This window comes from Hypanus sabinus, chromosome 5 (assembly GCF_030144855.1).
Source record: "Hypanus sabinus isolate sHypSab1 chromosome 5, sHypSab1.hap1, whole genome shotgun sequence".
NCBI classification, from domain to species: Eukaryota; Metazoa; Chordata; class Chondrichthyes; order Myliobatiformes; family Dasyatidae; genus Hypanus; species Hypanus sabinus.
Genome location: NC_082710.1, coordinates 52,852,289 through 52,876,028, shown reverse-complemented (window position 1 = coordinate 52,876,028; position 23,740 = coordinate 52,852,289). Strand labels below are relative to the sequence as shown.

Sequence of the window (23,740 nt, the reverse complement as noted above, 5' to 3'; positions counted from 1 at the left end):
CATACCACAGATGCCGAGGGTACTTAATGATGGATGCTGCCTTCTTCAGGCAACAACTCTTGAAGATGCCCTCAGTGGTGGGGAGGGCTGTGTACACGATGGATCTGGCTGAATCTACAAGCCCCTGCAGTCTCTTGCAATCCCGTGCATTGAATCCTCTGTGCCAGGCTGTGTTACAACCAGTCAGAATGGTCTCCACCACAGCATAGAAAGTCTTTGGTGGCATTCCAAATTTCTTCAAATTCCTGAAAAATTAGAGCTGTTGATGTGATCTCTGTGACTGTATCAATGTAATGGGCCTAGGATAGATCCTGTGAGATGTTAATACCCAGGAACTTGAATTTGCTGACTCTTTCGCCTGCTGACCTATCAATGAGGACTGGTGTGAGTTCTCCTAGCTTCCCCTCCATGAAGTCCATCAATCAATTCCTTGGTCATGCAGACATTGAATGTGAGGTCATTGTTGCAACACTACTCAACCAGCTGAATTATCTCATCCCGTACGCCTCCTCATCGCCGTTTGACAATCTGCCAACAACAGTGGTATCATTGGCGAATTTATAGATGGCAGTCATGAGTGTAGAGAGAGGGTAGCACAATGGGCTAAGCATGCATCCTGAATGTGTGTCTGGCTTGAAGAGGAGGCATTAATACTGATCTGCAAAGAAGCTACACCTAAAATGGGAAGCTCAGTTGGAAGGAGTTGGTCAATTTACCATCAATTTTACTTTTCAGCCACATTAGGGAAAACGTGACCCTCTTTTATTCACCCTCTCATGCTAATTCATGAAAACAGTGCAGTAACAGTACATTAAATGAATACGTGAAGTTGGTGGTAAATAAAAATAACCAGAGCATTTTCAGAGCAGTATGGTTGCATAAACATTCTTTGTTTTGGAGTTGACAATTCTGCATGCAGACATGCTATTTTGGTAAACTATATTTATCAGCCTCAGCACTATATAATAGCATAGCTTAAATCCTGGTGAAGGGTATCTCCGAACCTTTGCTTGAGACACTCAGACATAACTTAAATGTAACTTCCAGGCTGAAAGAAAATGGCGTGATTCACTCTGTGGATGCAAATGTCATGCACTTATACTAATATTACCTGTATAATTATTTCCAAGGTATCTAAAATAATCAGATTAGCCTCTGTAACAAAATTCCCTGAAATCAGAGCTTCCTGATCCAGGTCTGCCTTGGTTCTGGAATAAAAGCAAATGAACCAGCAATGAAATTAGATTGCATTTTTAAAATTATATTAACTTTATAACATGTTGTTAAAATAAAAAGTAAGAATGAGGCTTTCTGACAGAACAATTGGATATTGAATCAATATAATTATTAATTGTTACTGCAAACAAGTTTCATTGACATGTTGCTCTGGATATACAAAAAAAATTCAAACGTGACATTAAACATGCAAGATGGATGAAGACAACAGAAGACTGATCAGAAGGACTGTTCATGCTTCCATTTATTTTGCAGAAGGGGAGACGGAGGCTTTGGGGAATGAACTACATTGTGGAATGTTTAGGCAGCTCGAAGCTCTTACACAAATGGTAAAGGTGGTGGGATTTGCACAGGGTCAGAAAGTAAAATGGATGGAACATTTGAGAAAGGGCAGGAAATCATTTTTAAAGACTAAAGAGCAATATCAAGTGAGAGCATGAAAAAAAGTAAAGACTAACATGAGAATTTTAATTTTCTTTAAGTCTAAGTATCCAATTGGATCTGGAAGGAACTGCACTGAAATTTTAACTGGGTTTGTGGGAAGACAGAATATATAGAGAGGAATTCTGGAGCAATTTAAGTCTGTGCCGGTGACTAACAAAGTGATTGTTGAAATAGTGTAACTTAGAGCAACTGGAGTTTAAGTGGCAAGTAGTTGGAGGAGGAATTCAGTAAGCCGCAAAGATGTTCTGAAACTCAACTCAGGACAGAACAAACGAGAAAATCAGCAGATGCCAAAAATCCGAGCAACACACACAAAATGTTGGAGGAACTCAGCAGGCAGGGCAGCATCTATGCAAAAAAGTACAATTGATGTACTGATCAAGTCAAAAAGTACAGTGTCCTGCCTAAGGGTCTCGGCCCAAAACATCCACTGTACTTTTTTCCATAGATGCTGTCTGACCTGCTTAGTTCCTCCAGCATTTTGTGTGTGTTGTCAGGCCAGAACAGTTAGGAGGAATTGCCTTTGGCATGAAAGCTAGCTGGAGGAAGAAGGTGGTGGGATCAGATGGGAGCATGTACAGTTTATGCTGATGGCTGGCGATAACAAAAGTATTAAATAGCTTTGAATTATATTACAGTAAGTAAAAACTTCATCGACATACAGTAAATAAGAAGGGAATATGAAACTAGAAACACACACTCACTATCTTATATATAACAAAAATAACGTTCAGCTCATTTCAATTGCCTGCAATTCCTGTTCCCTATAGAAACTCCAGTACAATCTGTGTAACTGGATAATCACCTGTTTAGCAAGCATCTTTCATTTCTTGTATTCCATTCTGAGCCCTGCACTTTGGAAAGGATCTCTAGGCTTTGAAAATGCTGCAGAGTATACTTTTTGAGAACAAATGTGGAGCAGAGACATCAATTATGTGGATATACTGGTGAAGTTGCAATTGTTCTCTTTTGATGAGAAAAAAATGAAGAGGAGTGATGTTTGAAGCCATTAATTATTTGTTGGAAGTTGGGACTAACTGTTTCCAGTGACAAGATGACACAAATTTAAAGTCATTGGCACAGGATCTAGATATGAGACAAAGAAACTTTATTTTCTACCTAGTGACTTGTTATCTGGAATGTGATGATAGGATATTGAAAATAGATTCAATTATAAAACTTAATAGGCAGTTGAAAAAAAATTGAAGAAAAGGGTTGTGAAAAAAGAGTAGGACCACAGGTCTGATTGCGTCAAATGGAATCCTTCTGCCCAGTGTTTCTGTACTGAAAAATAATAAGGCCGACATACTTTTCTTGCTTCTCATTGCCCTGTCGCCATTGTGTTTGATCTTTCCTCCATCGCAGGTTTTCATTTATGCCAAAGTTTCTTTCATTTCCTAAAACAAAAATATAATTAACAAATAAGCAAACATTTGCAAACATTTCTTTGATAACTTTATGGATAGCTATGTGTTCTCTAATTCTCAATAAAAGTAAACTCGAATTGGGTTTTTGCTTAAAGTCACCAATAGTTGAACAACTGACAGATTCTTGACTGCTCAGGGCATGAAGGCAGGAAATTGGGGCTGAGTGGAAAAATGGATCAGCCATGATGAAATGGTGGAGCAGAATGGCATAATTCAGCTCCTGTAACTTATGATTTTATGGTCTAATAGAAGATGGAAATTCTGTAGTCTTGTAGTGTTCTTGTATTGCTCAACTCCATACGGAAAGACTGCATCAGAAAAAATGGGATATGATATTATGGATCTGTGGTCCTTGCTAGGACTATAGAATTATTCTACAACTTAAGGGATTAGATGACTGTTAATTTGATTATTTTTGTAGATGATATTGTCACCTGAATGTTGACAGTTATGCAAACAGAATCAGAATAACTTAACTATGCTACAAAGCAAATCTTCCCTCTAACTAAGGCACTCAGATGAAGATACTTTCCCCTAGGACTCTTTAAAGCAATAATACTAGGCAAACTGCAAATTTTGCAGAAGCCTTAGTTTTTTTCTTGTTCCTGTTTGTCTGATATTCAACAACATGGATTTCCAATCAATGAAAATCTGACGAAGAAAGTAGAAATGCAGGTAATTATCTAGGTTTTCAAGAAAGCATTCAGTTACAAAGATACAAACAAAAGCTTGTTAGGTTATTGCCTTATTAAAAATTGGGAGATTTGTTTATCAATCAAAACAACTAAAGCATAGTTTTGAAGATAAAGACAGAAAATGCAGTAGATATTTAGCTGGTCAGTCAGCATCTGTGGAAGAAAGACAGTTAACATTTCAGTCTGGAATCCTCTGTTAACCTGACTATTTCCAATACTTACTATTTTCAACTACAGATTGCTATCATTTGTGTTTTTATTTTACTTTCACATAATTGAGCTATTTGGAGGATACTGCAATATAAGCAACTTGGATGACAAACATATAACAACAGGGACTGTTGCACATGAATAGTTTCCTCATCAGTGTGTCCATTCATGCAAGACATCACTTGTAATTAATAAAAGCATCTCACAAAATACATATGTTTAGAAACTGCACTTGAATAAGATTTAATTGGTCCAAATTCAAGTAGGAAGAAAGGATTCAATGGGCAGACAGAGCCTTTATTCAAGAGTCTTTTTTCATGTTTTCTACTGCCAGAGAATGAGGCCATTCTGCCCATTGAACCTAAAGCAGATTTCAGATCAATCTCATGAATCCCATTCTCCCATTTATTTTCATTGCCATTATTTTCATGGTGTTAGTGATATTATGATCCCAGCCCCCTCCTTTGTGAGAATCGCAAGAGCACCTGTTGAGGGGAGGTCAGTAGACCCAGGAAGAGAGAGAGGGAGACGTGCTGAATAGACTCAGGAAGTGGGAGAGAGAGAAATGTGCCGAAGAGCACGTTCCACCCGGGATGCAAAATAAGGCGACAGTGACTATTGTCTCATGGAGACCACGTGAAAAGCCCTCGGGCAAGGTGGGCTGGTTGAGAGAGAGATTGCATCATCCCAACCTGATTGACACCTGCGACCCCGTGAGGAAGTATAAAGGAGGATCTAAGGGGGACAGCCCCTCAGACGCACCAAGAAGATACGAGAGTGATCCCGCAGCAGCGGGAAGCCATTCTGAAGGAAGCCACGTGTGTTAGATTCCGGGATTGGAATTTGTGGCTGGAATCACGGAAAACCACTTTTAACTAACATCGGGGAGAGGGAACCAACGCTCCCCCGGTTTCACGGAAGCTTCATAAAGACCTGGCAAGTTTTTTCTCTTCTCCCCCAATCTCTCTCTCTCGGTCGCCCCACATGAAACCCAACGATTCCCAAAAGGCTGAAGCCTGCAGACTTCTGAGTGACTTTTATATTTCCAACAGACAATATATTAACCCCTAGACAACAGTCGAGCTCATTTCTTAATGATGATTATTACTATACCCGCACTTTAGATTGAGTATTGCCGGCGTGCATTATCTGAATGTTTGTATTAACCTTACTTTTGTGTCCCTTTATAAATAAAAACGTTTGAAAATAGTGACATCAGACTTCAACGGACCTCTCTATCTTTGCTGGTAAGTTATTCAGTTACGGGATACGTAACAGTGAATATGCTGAGTTAAAATGACTGGTTTTAATTATGGGTAGCAAGATGAGATGGGTGGCTTACCTGGCCCACGACATCGCTTCATCATTTCTCCACGAGCTCCTGCATTTCCTAGAAGCACCTCTTCCAGACGAGCCTTCGTATGTTTGCTTTTTTGCAGAGCTTGAGTGCTAACTTTATCTGATGTTCCTTTGCCCTGAAACAAACAAACAAAACCAGAGTACTGTTTTCCCTCAGTGCTAAAATATCTCTCAGTGCCAAACCTATATTATACCAACAATTGGTAGTCCAGGGATTAAGTTAAACACTGGAACTATTATTGTCGTTTTGCCTGCTATTGACTGCTATTGAGAGAATAATATTGAGAGAATGGATATGAAATTCCTTGTAAACTTCCCCATGAAGGTCTATTGGATCGTAGTCTAGCATTGAAGGGTTACCAGCATGTGTTTTACCCCGCTGCAAAGAGGGACTGATGTATAGAGTGGAGGTTAGTTCAGTGTGACATGCATCAACAGTTCCTTTAAAATATAACACTCTGGTTCAATATGTCCAATTTTATTGGAGGGCTTATGCATTGATTTTACCTGAAGCCATTAATAGAGGTGATATCGTGCCAGTTCTGCTGTTCAACAAATGACAAAGTAACCATTGGTAATTGGTTACTGCAGAAAGAAGAGTGGATGAAGGACATGTAAACATCCAAAGTGTATTTCGATGTTGATATTAATCTTGATCATTGTGACCGTTGACATGAGACAGACATACTTAAGTATGGAGAAACCGCAAAGTGAGTCAATAGACAATAGACAGTAGGTGCAGGAGTAGGCCATTCGGCCCTTCTAGCCAGCCATTCACTGTGATACACAATCAGTACCCCGTTCCTGCCTTCTCCCCATATCCCTTGACCCCACTATCTATAAGAGCTCTATCTAACTCGCTATCTATGAGCTCTATCTAACTCTAGTCCTCTGCACGAGGCCGGACTAAGTACCCACGATATCAGTGAGGGCATGTAGGTGTCAGGTGTTTTTCAGTACTGGCGTGTGCACCGTATGAGGGGTGATTGATAAGTTCCTGGCCTAATGTAGAAGGAGTCAATTTTAGAAAGCCTAGCACATTTATTTTTCCTACATTTACACAGTTAGTTCAGTGGTCGTGGAGCATACGGATCTCTTCTTTGTAGAAGTCGGTGTCTTGGACCTCCAGAAGAGGTCCACAGCAGGGGTTATTGATAAGCTTGTGGCATGAGATGGAAGGAGTTGAGTTATTAACTTCAAGCTTTCTGCATAATCACTCAAAGAATTGAACTGCACGTGCATGTGATGAGAGCTGTGTAACTCATCTCCTTCTATCTTAGGCCACAAACTTATCAACCACCCCTGCTGCGGACCACTTCTACAAAGAAGGGATCCGTATGCTCCATGACCACTGGACTAAGTGTAAATGTAGGAGGGGACTATGTTGAAAACTGAATGTGCTAGGTTTTCTAAAATTGACTCCTTCTACTGTGGGCCACGAACTTATCAATCACCCCTCGTATTTAAGCTCTGATAGACCACTGTGCAAATTGTCAATTGTCTTACATTGTTTCAGTCTGTGCATGCCATCATCGCAGATGCATTTTCTGAAAGTAGCAGCAACTATGACCCATTTATAAAAATATTAATATGGAATAGCAAATTTTTCCAGAGAGGTTTAAATAGAAACAAAATGTTAGAAATTTAAGTTAATACCAACAAATGCACAAGATTCAACATTGATGAAGATTCCCAGTTGAAAGAGTTGACATCTGTTTCTTCTTCAAAGGCAAGAAAAGCTCGGTACCCTTAAGCACATCGAACTTTCATCCATACCTAAATGCAGTGTTAATTATATGGAGGTACTCTCTACAATTCGTGTAGTAATGAAGCTAGGGTTCTTACCCTGTACTCAAAGCAGGAAACACATAGGTGCAGCAAGTCTAAGATCTTGTTGAGTTGAGACACAGGAAGATCTGAAGCCCATTTTGTCATTAGAGTTTGATCAGCATTCTTCAGGATCCATAAAAAGCAAATCAGCAAATTCCGACTTGCGTCAGCAGCCAAGGGGTTAATCTGTTTGCTTGGCTGCAGAGAAATAAAATTAAACCTTCAATAATCATGCAAAATCCTAATTTCATTATTCATACTTTTATTTTTCGTATAAAACAGGTGAAACTTGGTTTCCCATATTCCATCTGTTTGCATCCTATTAGTCTAAAATAGCTGGATTTAAGGTATCCAGTTGCTTAACCAATTCCAGGGATGACATGGTAGTGTAGTGGTTAGCACAAACACAATACAGTGCCTGTGATCAGTCAATGGGGTCTGCTTCCTCTCTGTAAGGAGTTTCTACGTTCTTCCTTGGCCCATGTTTCAGAGCGGCCATTATTGGACTGGGCCAGTGTTAGAGAGGTCCAGCTTTGGCTCAACAGGTTTGGGCAAGCACAGGTGGAGGTTCTAAGTAAGTAAAAAAGTTCCTACTAAGTTTTTTTCCCCAGCAGTACAACGCTAGTGCACTGAGAATTGATCTAGAGGTAATTGCATGTTCCTTGTGTGAGATGTGGGGAATTTGGGAGACTTCATCTCCCTGATAACTACATCAGCACAAAGTGGACCCAGCTGCAGCTTGATGACCCTCGGCCATAGCAGAGTACGAGGAGGTAAGAGATTGGAGCTACAGGCCGGTAGTCACCCTTAAGTTGCAGGAGGCAGGTCCCTGGGTCACTGTCAGGAGAGAGAAAAAGTAATAAGCAACTGGTGAAGAGTACCCCTGCGCCATTACCTTTAATGATAAGTATACCACTTTGCTTACTGTTTTAAGGAGGGAATGAGTACCAGGGGAAACCATAGCAACCAGTTCTCTGGCACTGTCTGGCTCCGTGGCTCAGATGAGAAGGGAGAGAAGATGAGTGTAGTAGTGATGGCGGATTCCATAATTAGAGGAACAGAAAGCAGATTCTGTACACATGAAAGAGACACCCAGATGGTAGTTTGCCTCCCAGGTGCCAGGGTCAGGGATGTCTTGGATTGAGTCCATGACATTCTAAAGGGGAAGGGTGAACAGCCGGAAGTGGTGGCACAAATTAGTACCAATAACAATGAGGAGGTCCTTAAAAGAGAACACAGGGAGTTCAGAGTAGTAACCTCGGGATTGCCACTTGTGCTACCTGCCAGTGATTGTAAGAACAGGGTGATTTGACAGATGAATGCAGCACTTAAGATTTCTGGATCACTGGGATCACTTCTGGGGAATGTACGACTTGTACAAAAAGGACAGGTTACATCTGAAACTGGGGGTGTATCAATATCCTCGTGGGCAGGCTTGCTAGAGCTGTTGGGGAGGGTTTAAACTAATTTGAATGCATGCAGTATACAAATAAGATAGATGAGCTTATGGTGGAGTTAGAAACCGGCAGGTATGATGTGGGCATCTCTGAGTCATGGCTGAAAGAATATCATAGTTGGAAGCTTAACATCCAAGGATACACATTGTATCAAAAGGACAGACAGGTAGGCAAAGGGGATGGGGGGGGGAGGGGGTCACTGGTGAAAAAATGAAATCAAATCCTTAGAAATAGCTGCCCGACGTTCAGAAGATGTAGAATCCTTGTGGGTGGAGTTAAGAAGCTGTAAGGGTAAAAGGACCCTCATGAGGGTTATATTCATATCTCTGAACTCTAGCCAGGATGTGGGCTACAAATTACCGTGGGAAATAGAAAAGGAGTGCACAAAGATAAATGTGATAATCATGAGGGATTTTCATATGCAGATGGATTGGGAAAATCTGGTTGGTACTGGATCCCAAGAGAGGAATTTATAGATTTCCTACAGGCGAATGGCAATTCTGGGTTAGGTGTCATTTAATGACCCAGATTTGATTAGGAAGCTTAAGGTAAATTAACTCTCAGGAGGCAGTGATCATAAGGATTCACCCTGTAGTTTGAGAAGGAGGAGTTAAATCGAATCTATCAGTATAACAGTGGAGTAAAGGAATTTCAGAGGCACGAGAGAGGACCTGGCCAAAGTTGATTGGATGGGAACACTAGCAGGGATGACAGAAGAACAGCAGTGGCTGGTGTTTATGGAGGAAATTAGGAAAGTGCAGGGAAGATATATCCCAAAAATTAAGAAGTATCCTAAAGAGAGGATGATGCACCCATGGCTGACAAGGGAAGTCAAAGCATAAAAGCAAAAGAGAAGGCATATAATATAGCAAAAGTAAGTGGGAATGTAGATGATTTGGAAGCTTTTGAAAAACAACGTAAAAAGAGAGAAGAAGAAATACGAGGGTAAAAAAATATATAAAAGAGTATACAAAAAGATTTTCAGATATATAAAGGGTAAAAGAGAGACTAGAGTGGATATTAGACAGGAAAATAACACTGGGGTGCTAGTAATGGGGACAAAGAAATGACAGAGGAACCTAAGCATGTTGCATCAGTCTTCATTGTGGAAGACACCAGCAAAATGACAGAAATGTGAGAGTGTTAACGGGCAGAAGAGAAAGTTATTGCTATTACTATGGAGAAGATGCTTTGGAATCTGAAAGGTCTGAAGGTAGCTAAGTCACCTGGAACAGATGGACTATACCCCAGGGCTCTGAAAGAGGTCACTGAAGGGTTTGGGGAGGCATTGGATGTGAACTTCCCACTACATACAACATTTACAGCAACAGGTGTGTAAAAAGGACCCAAAGGATCATTGAGGATCTGGGTCATCCCAACCACAAACTGTCCCAGCTGCTAACATCTGGGAAATGGTATCGCAGCATTAAAGCCAGGACCAAGAGGCTCCAGGACAGCTTCTTCCACCAGGCCATCAGACTGATTAACTCACATTGACACAGTTATATTTCTAAGCTATATTGACTGTTCTGTTGTATTTATCTTACTGTACATATTATTTATTACAAATTACCTTAATTTGCACATTGCACATTCAGACAGAGACATAACTTAAAAATTTTTACTCCTCATATATGTGAAGGATGTAAGAAATAAAGTCAATTCAATGGTCTTTTAAGAATCAATAGATTCTAGAACAATTCCTGAGGACTGGAAAATTGCAAATGTCACTGCACTTTAAGAAGGGAGGGAGGCAGAGAAAGGAAATTAAAGACCAGTTAGCCTGACTTCAGTGGTTGGAAAAATGTTAGAGTCTATTATTAAGGATGATGTTTCAGGGAACTTGGAGATGCATGATAAAATCAGCCAAAGTCAGCATGGTTTTCTAAAGGGAAAACCCTGCCTGACAGATCTGTTGGAATTTTTTAGGAAATAATATTCAGGCTAGACAAAGGAGAGTGAATGGATGTTGTTCAGAAGGCCTTTGACAAGATGCCACAAATGAGTTTGCTTAACAAGATAAAGGCCAATGGTATTACAAGAAAGATACAAGCATGGAAAGGAGATTGACTGACAGGAGGCGAAGAGTGGCTGCCGGTGCTGAGTATTGTGCCACAGGGGTCGGTTTTGGGTTTGCTTCTTTTCACGTTGTACGCCAATGATTTGGGTGAAGGAATTGATGGCTTTGTGACCAAGTTTGTGGATGATGCAAATATAACTTTAAGGGCAGGTAGTGTTGGGGAAGCGGCGCATCTGCAGAAGAGTTTTGACAGGTTGGAGGAATGGGTGAAGAAGTCATTGGATATATTTAAGGCAGAGTTTGATAGGATCCTGATTAATCAGGGCATCAAAGGTTGGGGGGGGGGGGGGGAGTGGAGGCTGGAGCATGATGGAATAGTGGAGAAGATCCGATGAGCCAGATGACCTCGGTCTGCTACTATGTCTTTTGGTCAAAGTCGGGGAAAAGAATCATAGAATTTCTGAACAAGGAAGATTTTCTTGTATAAATCTAAAACTTTGTCACAGAGAAAGTTTCATAGCAGTCCTATGATATTCTGCTGAACAGAATTGTACTTGGAATTAAGACAAACTAAATTCAGAATACATCATTTTTGCACTAGGGTGTAGGGACCATTAGCTCATGGCTGGTGCATTCCACAAGAGATAAGAGTTTGTTAAAATTCCTCCATGTGCTATTTTTAATCATGCTAGCTTAAATGCAATAAATACTTGCAGCTGTTATTTTCAAGCAGTTAATCAGTGTTCTAAAAATGGTGGAGGAGGATACCAAGCTAATTGGAGGTTTTAAAAATCCATATTAGTTCCCACCAATAAAACTTTGAATTATATTAAGAGGAAAATCACAATAAAATGGTAGGTTGGAATATTGTGCCATGAGTTTCCATCCTTCAAGATAAGTTGTCAAGCAAATATATGATTATTCATTAGGAAAGCTTTAGTAAAAAGTAACTATTCTTGGGATTGTGGATATAGCTTGGAAGGCCAATATTTTATTCCTATTTGATCTCGAGAAGAATCCATGAACGACCATAGTCAACTTTGTTAAGATACTTCTACAATGCTGATGGGTGGAGTGTTCCATGATTTGAGTTCATTTTGAAGTATTTTCAAGTCACGATGGTGACACATTTCCAGAGGAAGCTGGATTTGTGATCTTCCCACTAACCTTCATCTCTCATCCCTTTGGTTGGTTTAGGTGAAGCTGTCAGATAAGTAATGGCAGCCTTCAGATAACATATGCTGTTGGGAGCACAGTGCTGTTGGGAGCTTCTAATGGGGTGGAGAATGGGGTGTGAGTCACCTTGTCCTTGTTGAATTGAGCTTCATGAGATACATTCCAGATATTCCCATTAACTCAATGGATTATGATTTGTGGGTAATGGGCAGACTTTGGTGAATTTAGAATTGATTCCTTAGCCTTGAAACAGCTTTAGTGACTATCCTTATGGGGCTGGTCTGCTTGAATGTTGCCAGCAGTTTCAGGATGCTACTGTTAAGGGATTAATCGATGATAATGTTAGTCATCATCAAGAAGTGGCCATATTCTTCCTAATGGTTCATATGGCACGCATGCTGCCTGGCAGTCATCTACACCTTTTTCAGTGTTGTCCATGTCTTCCTGTACAGGGGTATTGATTACCTCTATCTGAGGAACAACAAGTCCAGATGAACATAGAATTTCATTAGTGAACAAAGCCAACTAAAGGTGAGGCTCTGAGCCAGGTATTGAAGTCCTTCACCAACCGATACGTAGGTATGAATTTATAAACTAATTTATTGCAGACCAAAAATGCTGTATTGCCCTGCAAGGATATGCAGCGCAAGTGAGAAAACACAGAGGAGTTGCAGGAAATGTGTAAATACATTGGTTTATATCATTGATACTCTTCTCCATTTGCTTCTACTATTAGTGAGCAAAGCATTAGGCAGTCGGCAAGCAACTCAGCAGGTCAGAAAGTTACAGGAGAACAAAAAAGAATGGGTTGTTCCTGCACTATTGTAGAGACTGCTATGGTCTCTCAACTATTTATGTTAGTTGCTGAATGCTGGGTATTGGAAGCAGGGTACAATGTGCAGCTCCCACTATATTGTGCTTTCACCATGCTGACTGAGAGCTTCATCCCCTTTAATCATGTTACAATATTTAGAATTGATAAATGGATTATTAGAATTCAAAGTCCACAAGAACATCAGATGCAGAGGTAGAATTAGGCCACTTGGCCCAGCAGGAATGGCTACTTTTCTCTCAACCTTATTCTCCTGCCTTCTCTCCATAACCCTTAACCCCCTTGCCAATCAAGAGCATATCAATCTCTGCCTTAAATCCATCCAATGACTTGACCTCCATAGCTCATGGTGGCAATGGTTTCCACAGATTCACCATTCTGTGGCTGAAGTAGTTCTTCCTCGTCTCAATTCTAAAGGGATGCCCATTGATTCAGAGACCGTGCCCTTCAATCCTAGACTTATCTACTAATGAAGTATCCTCTTCATGTCCACTCTCCCTAGGCCTTTCAGTTTTTGGTAGGTTTCAATAAAACATCCCCCCACCCATGCTTCTGAACTCCATTGAGTATAGGCACAGAACCATTAAACCTTTCATTCCCAAGGTCAGTCTTGTGGTAGTCGCCACAGCCAGTATATCTTTTCTTAGATAAGGGGCCCAAAGTTGCTCACAGTATTACAAATACAGTTAGATCAATGCCCTAAAAAGCTTCAGCAGCATATCTTTGAATTTACTGTATATTCTTGAAATAAATGCTAACTTTGGGTTTGCCTTCCTTACTACCAACCTAACCTGCAAGTTAACCTCAAAGAATCAAGGAATCTTGAACTAAGACTCCCAAGTCCCAATGAACTTATGATTTCTGAGTTCTCTCCCCAATTAGAAAATAGCACACACCTTTATTCTTTCAACCAATGTGCATAAACTCACACTTCACTGTTTTATCTTTTTTAACAGTTCTCGATTAATCTTTTGGATGTAACCAGGTGAAATCGTTATGTAATATTAGCATATGGCATATATTTTTAACTACGTGTAAATCAGATTTTGACATAAAAATGATCACTTGGCACGATTTCACTCTATATTCTGAAATAAGATATCGCAGCATCACAGAAGCACCATTGTATTGTGAGTGACACCATAGTGATAAAGTTACTACCTGGCTAATCAAAAGTCTGCCTTCTTCTAGATTTAAGATTTAAGTAATAAACAAAAGACTTTTGAAGGACTCTCAGCATACCAGTGATGAGCATGTTATTCCAGTACTCCTCAGCATTGTGTTTACAGGATTTCCAGCTATCAAGACAGCAACTGCATGATTGATGATGCTAACTTCTGTGTCACCATCTAAACCACCTGGACGAGACTTTTTAGACCGAGCTTCTGAAAAGGAAAACATATTTATGAAATACTGTGATGGTGAAGTTCAACCTGTTGGTACCACTCGACGATAATCAAATCCCCAAATTACTTTATGTTGTAAGTAAAATATTGATTTGAAAATGAAAGACCATAACAAACACCTTTACTGCCATTTCTTTCTTCAGACTACTATCATGAAATATACAATGAGACATCTACATGAAACGTTGCCGCAGAAATAGGAGCATCCATCAAAGATCCTCAGCACCCAGGCCGGGCTCTTTTCTCACTGCTGCATCAGGTAGAAGTTACAAGAGATTTAGGACTCACACCACCAGGTTCAAGAACAGTTACTACCCCCTCGACCATCAGGCTCTTGAACAAAAGGGGATAACTGCACTCATTCTGTTTCTGGTGTTCTCACATCAATGGGCTCACTGCAAGGACTTTTTATCTTGTTATTTCATCCTCTCGTTATTTATTGCTATTCATTTGCATTTGCACATTTTGTTGTTCATTGATCCTGTTTATAATTACTGTTCTATTGATTTGCCAAGAACGCCTGCAGGGAAAAGAATCTCAGGGTTGTATGTGGTGACATGTATGTACTCTGATAATAAATTTTACCTTGCACTTTGAACTTTGAATTTAACCACATTGTCTTATCCTGGAGTCCGAGTTCGTTTTTTGTGTGGAATTCAGCAGAATTTATACTTTATATTAAAGGCCTCTTTTGGATGGAAGTTATTTTCAATTGTTACTGTTTAGCCTTCTTATACAATGATAAAAGCAGACTAGGAGCAACAGTCAACTGAGAATTAACAAGGTTTATGCTGGCGTCTAAGCCAATTTTTCAGGGCACTTTTCCAAATTATACAGGACGGCAGTGGAAGGCAACCTTGGATTTGATTTTGATGGTCTCTGTTATAAGACAGGCTGCAAGAACTCAATGTCAAAGATAACACACAAAGGGAACATTTTTATCTGAGAGCAGTACCGGAGAGCAGTAACCTGATGAAACCTGATGCACACATCTATAATTTTCTTTGGGAAAGGAATACCAAGGGGAGATAATTTGCAGGAATCAATTTTGAATTTGTCTCATCAATGGCAATTGGTCTCAATTTCTATAGGATCACCAATAACGCATTTGTTGAAATGCAACTCTGAGCACCAGTACTTGCAGGTTGTGCCCAAAACTTTTATAGATCCACAATGGGGTGGTGCAAAGCAGCCCACTTCTACACACGTACCCCTCTGCGTTTTCAATGATCCATGACTATAAACAAATGTTATCATTGCTTTGCATGCTCCTAGTATACTGTTGTGCTAATGTTAATCATAAGAAAATCCAGTCGGTACCTGTGAAGTCGTACAGCTGTGGCAATGCATCCATTATGATCCCTATCAGAGGGAGGTATAAAGCAGCTATTTTAGTTTTAATCTTTGACTTTGAATAGCGGGAGTCCAGATCGTGTGAACACAGCAGACTGAGCACTCCATTGACAGCCTTCTTCTGTACTTTAACTATCCTGCCGGAATAAACAAACAACAGATGGTCAACCATTTTTATTCCATGATGTTTCTATGATTGTCCCTACTAGAGGACAACTAGACATCTCCTTAGGCCAAGTGCAGGAGAATGCAACCTCAGTTAGGCAACTTGATTGGCATAGATGAGATGGGCTGAAGGACATGAGCCTCTGATTCTGAAGTTTTACTGTTGTTTTTGACACTTACTAATTTGGATCAGGCATTACACACACTATGATTGACATATATTAAAAAGGATCCTAAGCCATGAGCACGTATCAAAGCAAATTAATTGTGAGGAGTTTAAGATTTGGTGGAGAGGAGTTAATCAGGAGGACACAATGGGTCCCACTGATAGAATGATTGTAGCATTTCTGCCGGCTGAGTTCAGCTTATCAATTGAAACAGCTATCTTTTATATTGTATTAACTAAACTGGTCTGGCCGTTCCAGGATACAGGCCTGGGGACGATTGATCAATCCTTTCTCAGTTGGATTCAATAAAGGTCCCAGAAAAATAACACACACAAAATGCTGGTGGAACGCAGCAGGCCAGACAGCATCTATAGGGAGATGCGCTGTCAACGTTTCGGGCCAAGACGTCGACAGCACTAGTCCTGATGAAGGGTCTCAGCCCGAAACGTCAACAGCGTGTCTCCCTATAGATGCTGCCTTGCCTGCTGCGTTCCACCAGCATTTTGTGCGTGTTGCTTGAATTTCCAGCATCAGATTTCCTCGTGTTTGCCCAGAAAAATAACCTAGTTAGGTATCAGTCCGTCTTTTTTTTTTGCCAGTGTTTTCTCCCTTAGTTTACTTATTTATTCCCATTTAACCTTCCAGGATCTCCTTTAGGCAATGGGCTTTTATAGCTGGAGGTTTGGTTCCTGAGTCCACGGAGTGGTCACAAACTATTGGATGTGCACACCATGGGATGTCAGGTTGCCAAACCTTAACATCCCTGAAGGTCCAGCAGAAGGTTTCTCTCCTTTTTTGAATTGGATTAGCAGCATTGGCTGAAGGTGAGAATGGCTCTAGTATGTGGCATGTTATTCCTCTCCGTCCACAGAAGCGACAAATCAGATAGGCCTGCAATGCACTGAAACAGCAGGAGATGACGCCACTCCTCCGCAGCTCATCATGCAGTAGAAGCTGGTGCTCTAATGAATTCTTCCTCTCTGCTGGAGGAAAGGGCCTGAGCCCCAGGAAATGTGCCGTAACCTTATATAGGAACTGGGACAAGATTAACAATTGCAACCTTCTTTTCACCTATTTATGCTTTGAGACATGGGCACTGTGAGCATCTGCTGTCTGTCCCTAATCACCTTTGTGAAATCCAGCGGGAGTCCTTCCATGTTGAATCTAATGACTTAATGCTTTGCATGACGCCACCTCAACTGTGTCCTCACTAAAGGACTGAATCCAATTTTGACTATTCCATAACACACTTTGATGGAGCAACAGCGCACCCATCGCTGAGAGATATTCAGTGCCAGAGATCCCCAGCAAAAACCAAAACAGAGGTAGAAAGCCGTACCCTTCTGATTCTGTCTCGAGGGCCGCGACAAGTTCAGTGAAGAGAAGCCCAATCAGGAAGTGTTGCTGACGGTAATCCATCGAGAGCTCAAACATGTTGGCAATTTTCTGGTCTTGAACGCTTGAGCACGAACTAGAGTTCTGTCGAATTAAAAGAAATCGAAATATTAGTGTGCAAATTGGGGGCAAATGCTCATCTAACTGTGTTTATTTATTTGAATGGAATTATCCATCACCAGGAACCACTTGAAGTCATACACTGTAAAAAGAATATCTATAAACTGTAATGTCTGTGATTTTTATAAATGATTTGTATGGGCAAATGGAAGCATGGGTTACTAAGTTTGCATCTGGATATGGGGCTACATGGGAGTGAAGGGTTAGATCGATTTTAGAGTAGGTTAAAAGTCAGCACAGCATTCTGGTCCAAAGGGACCATGTACAATGATTTAAAATGAGCTGTACATCTATGTTTGTAAATGTATGCCACATGATATCAGGGTTGTATAATGAAAGGAAAATATTTTAGCCATATTTTCCTGAAAATGTAGTAACAAATGACAAAATAAACTTATTAATATCAGTAGCTGGATTTGAATGTATAAATGGCCAAAACCTTTTTCCTTCTACAAGAGAATCACCGTAGATTTAAGGTAATGGGCAGACATTGTAAAGGAGACCTGAGGGAAAAGATTAAACACAGTGTGTGGTTGACATCTGGAGCTGGCTACCAGAGGAATCAGTTACAATGACTATATTTAAGAGGCATTTAGACAGACACTTAAACAGGCAAGGCATATGAGGATATAGCTCTAATACAAGCCAATGTGATTAGTAAAGATGGGCAAGAAGGTTGTCAATTATGTGATAAGCCAAAGGACCCATTTCTATGCTCTAAAGCTGAAATGTAGGAGGCCGAGGAGTGACCTTGTATAAGTATATACAGTAAAATCATGAGGGGCACAGATAAGTAAATAAAGTTTTTTCCCAGGGTAGAGTAATCTAAAACTAGAAGGCATAGGTTTGGGACAAAAGGGGAAGAATTTAAAAGCAACCCAGTGAAGTGGTGGGAGGCAAGTATTTCCACTCAGAGAGTGGACGGTCTTTTGAACAAGCTGCCACAGGAAGTAGCACAGGCTGGTTTACAATAATGTTTATAAGACATTCTGACAGGGAAATGGACAGGAAAGGTTTAGAAGGATATGGAACAAACACAAGCTAATGGGACTGGCTTACATTAGTTGGCCTGGACAATTTGGGCCTTTGGGCCTGCATCCAGGCTGAATTGAAATATTAGTGTGCAAATTGTGCAATTAGTGTGCAAAAATCTAATTGGCAGGACACATTTGCAGTAATTTTTCTAAGGGTCAAAGACATTGAAGCCATTTCCAGGGGCAACGAAGTGAGCTACCAGCTGCAAAAAAGGCCTGGTATTGGGCCTGTACTATGTTGGCCCAACATCAGCACCATTTAACTGGCAGCAAAGCAAGACTAGAGGAAGGGAGTTTTGCGGTCATAGCCAGGCAGTCTTTTGCATTTGTAGCCATATTACTCAGTCTCCTCGAGCCCTACCATGTTTTGTGGTTACCTCTCTTCTGAACTTACAACCAACTCAAATCAAACACCATATGAATGACTGTAAGCCATTGCTTATAACTGTATTGCGCTCAAAGGTATGGTTGGGTAACATTTTTTACATTTAAATTTCTGATAAAAAGTTGTGTCCCGAGCACTAGAAGCCTAGTTTTTAGTTTTGTTGATAGATAAACAAGATAGAAGTGCTTTAAATTATATAAGAGGAAATTAAGGGCCATGTTTTGATGTTCAGAGCAATTTTCTATTAGCAGCCTATCCATTTGTATGAATAAAACATGTTACCCTGTAGTGTACAAGAAACATGTAGTCCACGTTTACAGAACTAGAGGGTCTGGAGTTGCTATGTTGCCTCCTTACCTGCGATGATATCGAAGGACATGGAGAAGCAGGTGCGGACAGATTAGTGATGAAGAAAAGGTTCAGACTGAGATAGTGTTCATGGCTGCAGAGGATCCTCAGGAATTCCAAGCGCATAGAGATGAGGGTGGGCATTGACTGCAGTTTGTTTGATAGCTACAATGGAATAGGTTAGAAAGAACACTGATGAAACATTTAACTAATACAATGCTCCATTACTGCAGATGGTGTTCCTCCCATCTAAAGTTGCTATCTCTTCCTTAGCAGTTATTCAACACTTCAAAAGTCTGATGCTAGGCAATGATGATATCAAGTTATAAGGGGCATTACAGTTAAGTCACTTCTACCTCTTAACACACACGCACGCACACACACACACACACACACGAGAATAAAAAAGCCAAAATGACGGTTATCTCTCTATTCAAAGGGTGAAAAGGCTAATAGTTACATATGAGAGCATTCTGACTGAGATAAATTCAGTATTATTCAGAATCAAACTACAGGAGTCAATGTGCAGGAATGTAAAAAGCTGCAGGGAGTAGTGGACTCTGTCCAACAGCTTACTGACACATTCCTCCCTATCATCGGTAGAATCTACACGAGACCATGCCTCAAGAAGGCAACATCTACCAACAAAGATCCCCACCATACAGGTCATGCTCTCTTCTCACAGTGACTTTGGGCAGAAGATTCAGGAACAGCTATCTGATCCATTTCCCATTGTAAGCTGACTCATTTTCCCGGCCAGCAAGAGCAGATGCCGACCAAGAGCTTATTTTGTATAACAAACAAATACTTCCCTGAAAGAGCAGATTGGGGTAAGGGCGGGGTCAATAGGCTGGATAGAATTCTTGCTTTCACTCAGTGCAAATAGCACAGGATAAAATTCTAACCTCTTGTACATATTCCAGATAGACAGCAATTTTACATATGGATTCACTTGATAATGGAGGTTGTATAAAAGATGCACATTAATAGAATACAACAACACTTTCCTAATCTGCTGACAGTTATATTCCTTAACCCTATTGGGGTCGATCTGGTAAGAAACCAGTAGAAATGGAAAGGAATGTGAGGAAATGGAAAGTCACAATGAGTGACTGAGCTAGTTTAGGCAAGGACACTGGAAGTAGCTTCTCCATCAACTCCCTTAATTATAGGTTCTGGCCTCATAAGAAACATGTGTATATGTCAGATACTGTATATTGTTACCCTAAGAAATATAGTAAAAGGGTATAAAATAAATTACGTATAAGATAAAAACCGTTTGCAAGATCAAAGCTCCAAACTTATGTCATGGGATACAGATGGAAGTCTTCTCCCACTGTTTTAGCAGAAGTATTATCCATTTAGAAAAAAACTGTCAAATACAACACTGAACTAGTAGAGAAATAATCTCAGCTCAAAATATTTGGCATAGGCATATCAATATTTCATCATTTATTAACACAATAAATTAATTTAGACATTTTCAACTCACCTTCTCAAACTATTCATTGTAAAGAAAAACTGTAACCTGAAGCTTAAATAATTATGTAATGAAGCATATATGTTATCAATTGAATTGCTCTGGGTTTCTACATTAAAATTGCAAAATTATAACTTGTACTTTACCTGGCAGCAATAATTCTTAATTAGATTGAACACAAAGCCACGGTCCATGAGGGAAAGTAAATCATACAGGAAAAATGCCAAGCTTATGTTGATTTTTTCAGCTTGTTCAGCTTCCTATGATTAGAAAAATATAAAATCAATCTATTAGCAGCAGACAAAATAGCTCCTAAAATGTCAAAAGCTTTTGTGATGTAATTTTAAATGAGTTCAGCTATGGACTAAGGCCTTAATAATGACAAGGTTTCAAGGTGGAGAATCCAATAGCAGATAAAGGACGATAGACTGGGGACCTCGAAGTCAGCCTTCCTTGAACCATTGCTCAAAAATGTCAATTAATTTAGCTGTCTGTCTGGCATCCAAGGTTGTTAGTTAGTCTGCGTATTCCACACCCAGAGAGCTACAGGAAGTATCTTTGGAAAACTGCAGGATGAGTCATCAGCTTTGGGATGGGCAAAGGCCTGGGGAGAGCATTCCTGCTCCAACTAGCCCACCTAGTGTGAACTTTCAGTGCTTTCCCTCGGCTGCCAGCATAATGCTATTGACAGGCAGGAAATGGATTAGTCCTCCCTTTAGCTCTTTTATGCCATTATACAGGCTTAGCTACTGAATGCTATTTGGCCCACAGCTGGTTTCACAGAGAAGACCTCTCATTGGCTTGATGTGGATATATATGCACTTAAATCATAAGAACGATAAATTCACATTGTAGAATACTGATATTTTAACCACTGCCCATGAATCTGGAGGGTGCTAGGTGACTGCAGTTAAGTTCACTGCCCAATTCTCAAAGAACAGGAATGCATAATGAAGTGAGTAAATCTATAATTTTCCTGTTGTACTTGAAAGAAAAACATGTGGATATTCTGCTAGAAGTGTAATAAACAGAAACACAGCCTGCAGCCCACTGAACCAAGAATGATCATTGGCAATACACAGGGAATTCAAGAAAAAGTCACTTTTTTTTTGCTTTAGGAAAGTTTAAGTTGATTTGTTTCTCAAAATAGCCAGACACAATATTTGACTTCAGCTTCTCCAAATTGCAGCGTGAATACTATCATATTATGATCACTTTCTCCTAAGAGTTCCTTTACCTTAAGCTCCTTAATCAAACCTGGTTCATTACACAATACCCAATCCAGAATTGCCTTTTCCAGACTGCTCAACTGCAAGCTGCTCTAAAAAGCAATTTCACAGACGTTCTAGAAATCCCCTCTCTTGGGATCCAGCACCAAGCTGGTTCTCCCAATCTACCTGAACATTGAAGTCCCTCACGACTATCATAACATTGCCCTCATTACATGTCTTTTCTATCTCCCACTGTAATTTTAGCTCACATCCTGGCTACTGTTCGGAGGCCAGCATATTACTTCCATCAAGGCCTTTTACACCCTTGCATTTTCTAAACTCTACCCACAAGGATTCAGCATCTTTCAATTCTGTTTCACCTCTTCCTAAGGATTTGATTTTTATTTTTAACCAACAGAGGGGCTGGGGTAGTTTTTGCCATCCCACTCCCTCTACCTATCTGCCTGTCTTTTTGATCCTTGGATGTTAAACTCTTAAGTATGATCTTCTATCAGTGCTGACTCAGTGATTCCTACAACGTCATATCTACCACTCTCTACAAGGTGCTCTACTTTATCCCGTGTATCAAGTGCATTCAAATGCAATACCTTCAGTTCTACATTCATCACCCTTTTCGATTTTACCCCCATGTTAGATTGACTGCAATTTTGCCCTATCATCTGCCTGTCCTCCCTCACAGTCTCACTACACACTGCATCCACTTCTTTATCGACTACCCCACCCTCAGCCAAAATCATTGAACCCAGCAAGGCTCCCTATTTGAATATTTCCACATGCAGCAAACATATTCTAAGTAAAGAACAATACCTTCTGCTGTTTTACAAGAATCGTAGCGATCTCTGAAGTAACAACATTGACGATAGTAGTAATATCATCCTTGAAGCGATCAGAGAAGCGTAGTTTTCGGGAAGAATCTTGCTTGTTCATCTGGCAGATGTACTGGGCCATACTTTTGACCTTTCATGCATGATCAAAGCATTTGTGATATTAGATCAAAGGAACCACTGAAACTGTACAAATGCTCTTTCATTTATGAATCACATTTTAAACCTCAGGACATCATAAACCTTTTTACTGCCAATTAAATGCTCTGACATAGGGAAAGTTACACAAGCCCATTCCACAAAGAATAGTTAGATAATGAATAGATCATCCATGTATGGTAAAACTGACTGATGGACATTGATGTGGGGCTTGGGGAACACAGGCTTTTCTTCTTTAAAATAGTGACATGTGATATTTGATTTCTACCAAGAAGGTTGACAGGGTTTTGATTTGTTGTCTTATCTGAAAAGTAGAACCATGTACAGTGCAGCATTCCTTAAGAATTGACAATAGTTCTGTACATAAGTTTTGGAATGGAAGACAAACCATCGTCTCTTTAGTTGCAGGGCATCCTACAGTGCTGGAAAATGTCTGCAGGTAAGTTGAAGAATTTCACAGTAACGTCAAACTTTTTAAAACATGGTGAAAAAAAGAAGTAGCAACAGTCAAATAAAGGACAAAGACGATAAGAGCTTGTCAAAACAAGCTGAATTTGAATCAAAAATACAACTTCACACTGGCAAACTGAAAATGAATTGTGGAAAGTAGAAAAAGAAAGTAAAACGAAGTAATTGATAAAAAAACAAACATTCAGGAAAGGGATCTACATTTTTCAGGATATGGGCATTTCTGGGAAAAAGAACTTCAATCTGGCAGTTTCAAATTATATTTGTATAAAATATTATACAGGGATATTAATAAGTTTCAGCAGAAAATCCCAAGAACATTTTTGTATGCATAAACTTGACCACTGAGAGCTCAAAGAATGAGGTATGCTTAAAGCCACTTTCCTTCAGCACTGACCATGCTTAATTGCCATGGGCTGTTAATGGTTTGCTGTGCCATTTAAATGGCAAACCTTTTGGTGAGTCTGATGATCACATATTGGTCATATGGGTTAAGGGTTCCTTAAAGACCCTAACGT

General features: G+C 40.1%; 1 protein-coding gene across 4 annotated transcripts in view; it reads right to left on the bottom strand.

Moving 5' to 3' along the window:
- Nucleotides 1–23,740, bottom strand: part of dock8 (dedicator of cytokinesis 8) — a 259,562-nt gene that overhangs the window by 45,648 nt on the left and 190,174 nt on the right. For all 4 annotated transcript variants that reach the window (XM_059969949.1, XM_059969950.1, XM_059969951.1 and 1 more), the window contains 10 exons: nucleotides 22,579–22,728; nucleotides 20,686–20,799; nucleotides 19,069–19,224; nucleotides 17,117–17,256; nucleotides 15,413–15,582; nucleotides 13,929–14,071; nucleotides 7,217–7,399; nucleotides 5,355–5,487; nucleotides 2,990–3,077; nucleotides 1,112–1,208 (listed from right to left, as the gene is read on the bottom strand). In XM_059969949.1, the coding sequence (XP_059825932.1) occupies nucleotides 1,112–1,208; nucleotides 2,990–3,077; nucleotides 5,355–5,487; nucleotides 7,217–7,399; nucleotides 13,929–14,071; nucleotides 15,413–15,582; nucleotides 17,117–17,256; nucleotides 19,069–19,224; nucleotides 20,686–20,799; nucleotides 22,579–22,728 (1,374 nt within the window). The remainder of the gene's footprint in view (nucleotides 1–1,111; nucleotides 1,209–2,989; nucleotides 3,078–5,354; nucleotides 5,488–7,216; nucleotides 7,400–13,928; nucleotides 14,072–15,412; nucleotides 15,583–17,116; nucleotides 17,257–19,068; nucleotides 19,225–20,685; nucleotides 20,800–22,578; nucleotides 22,729–23,740) is intronic.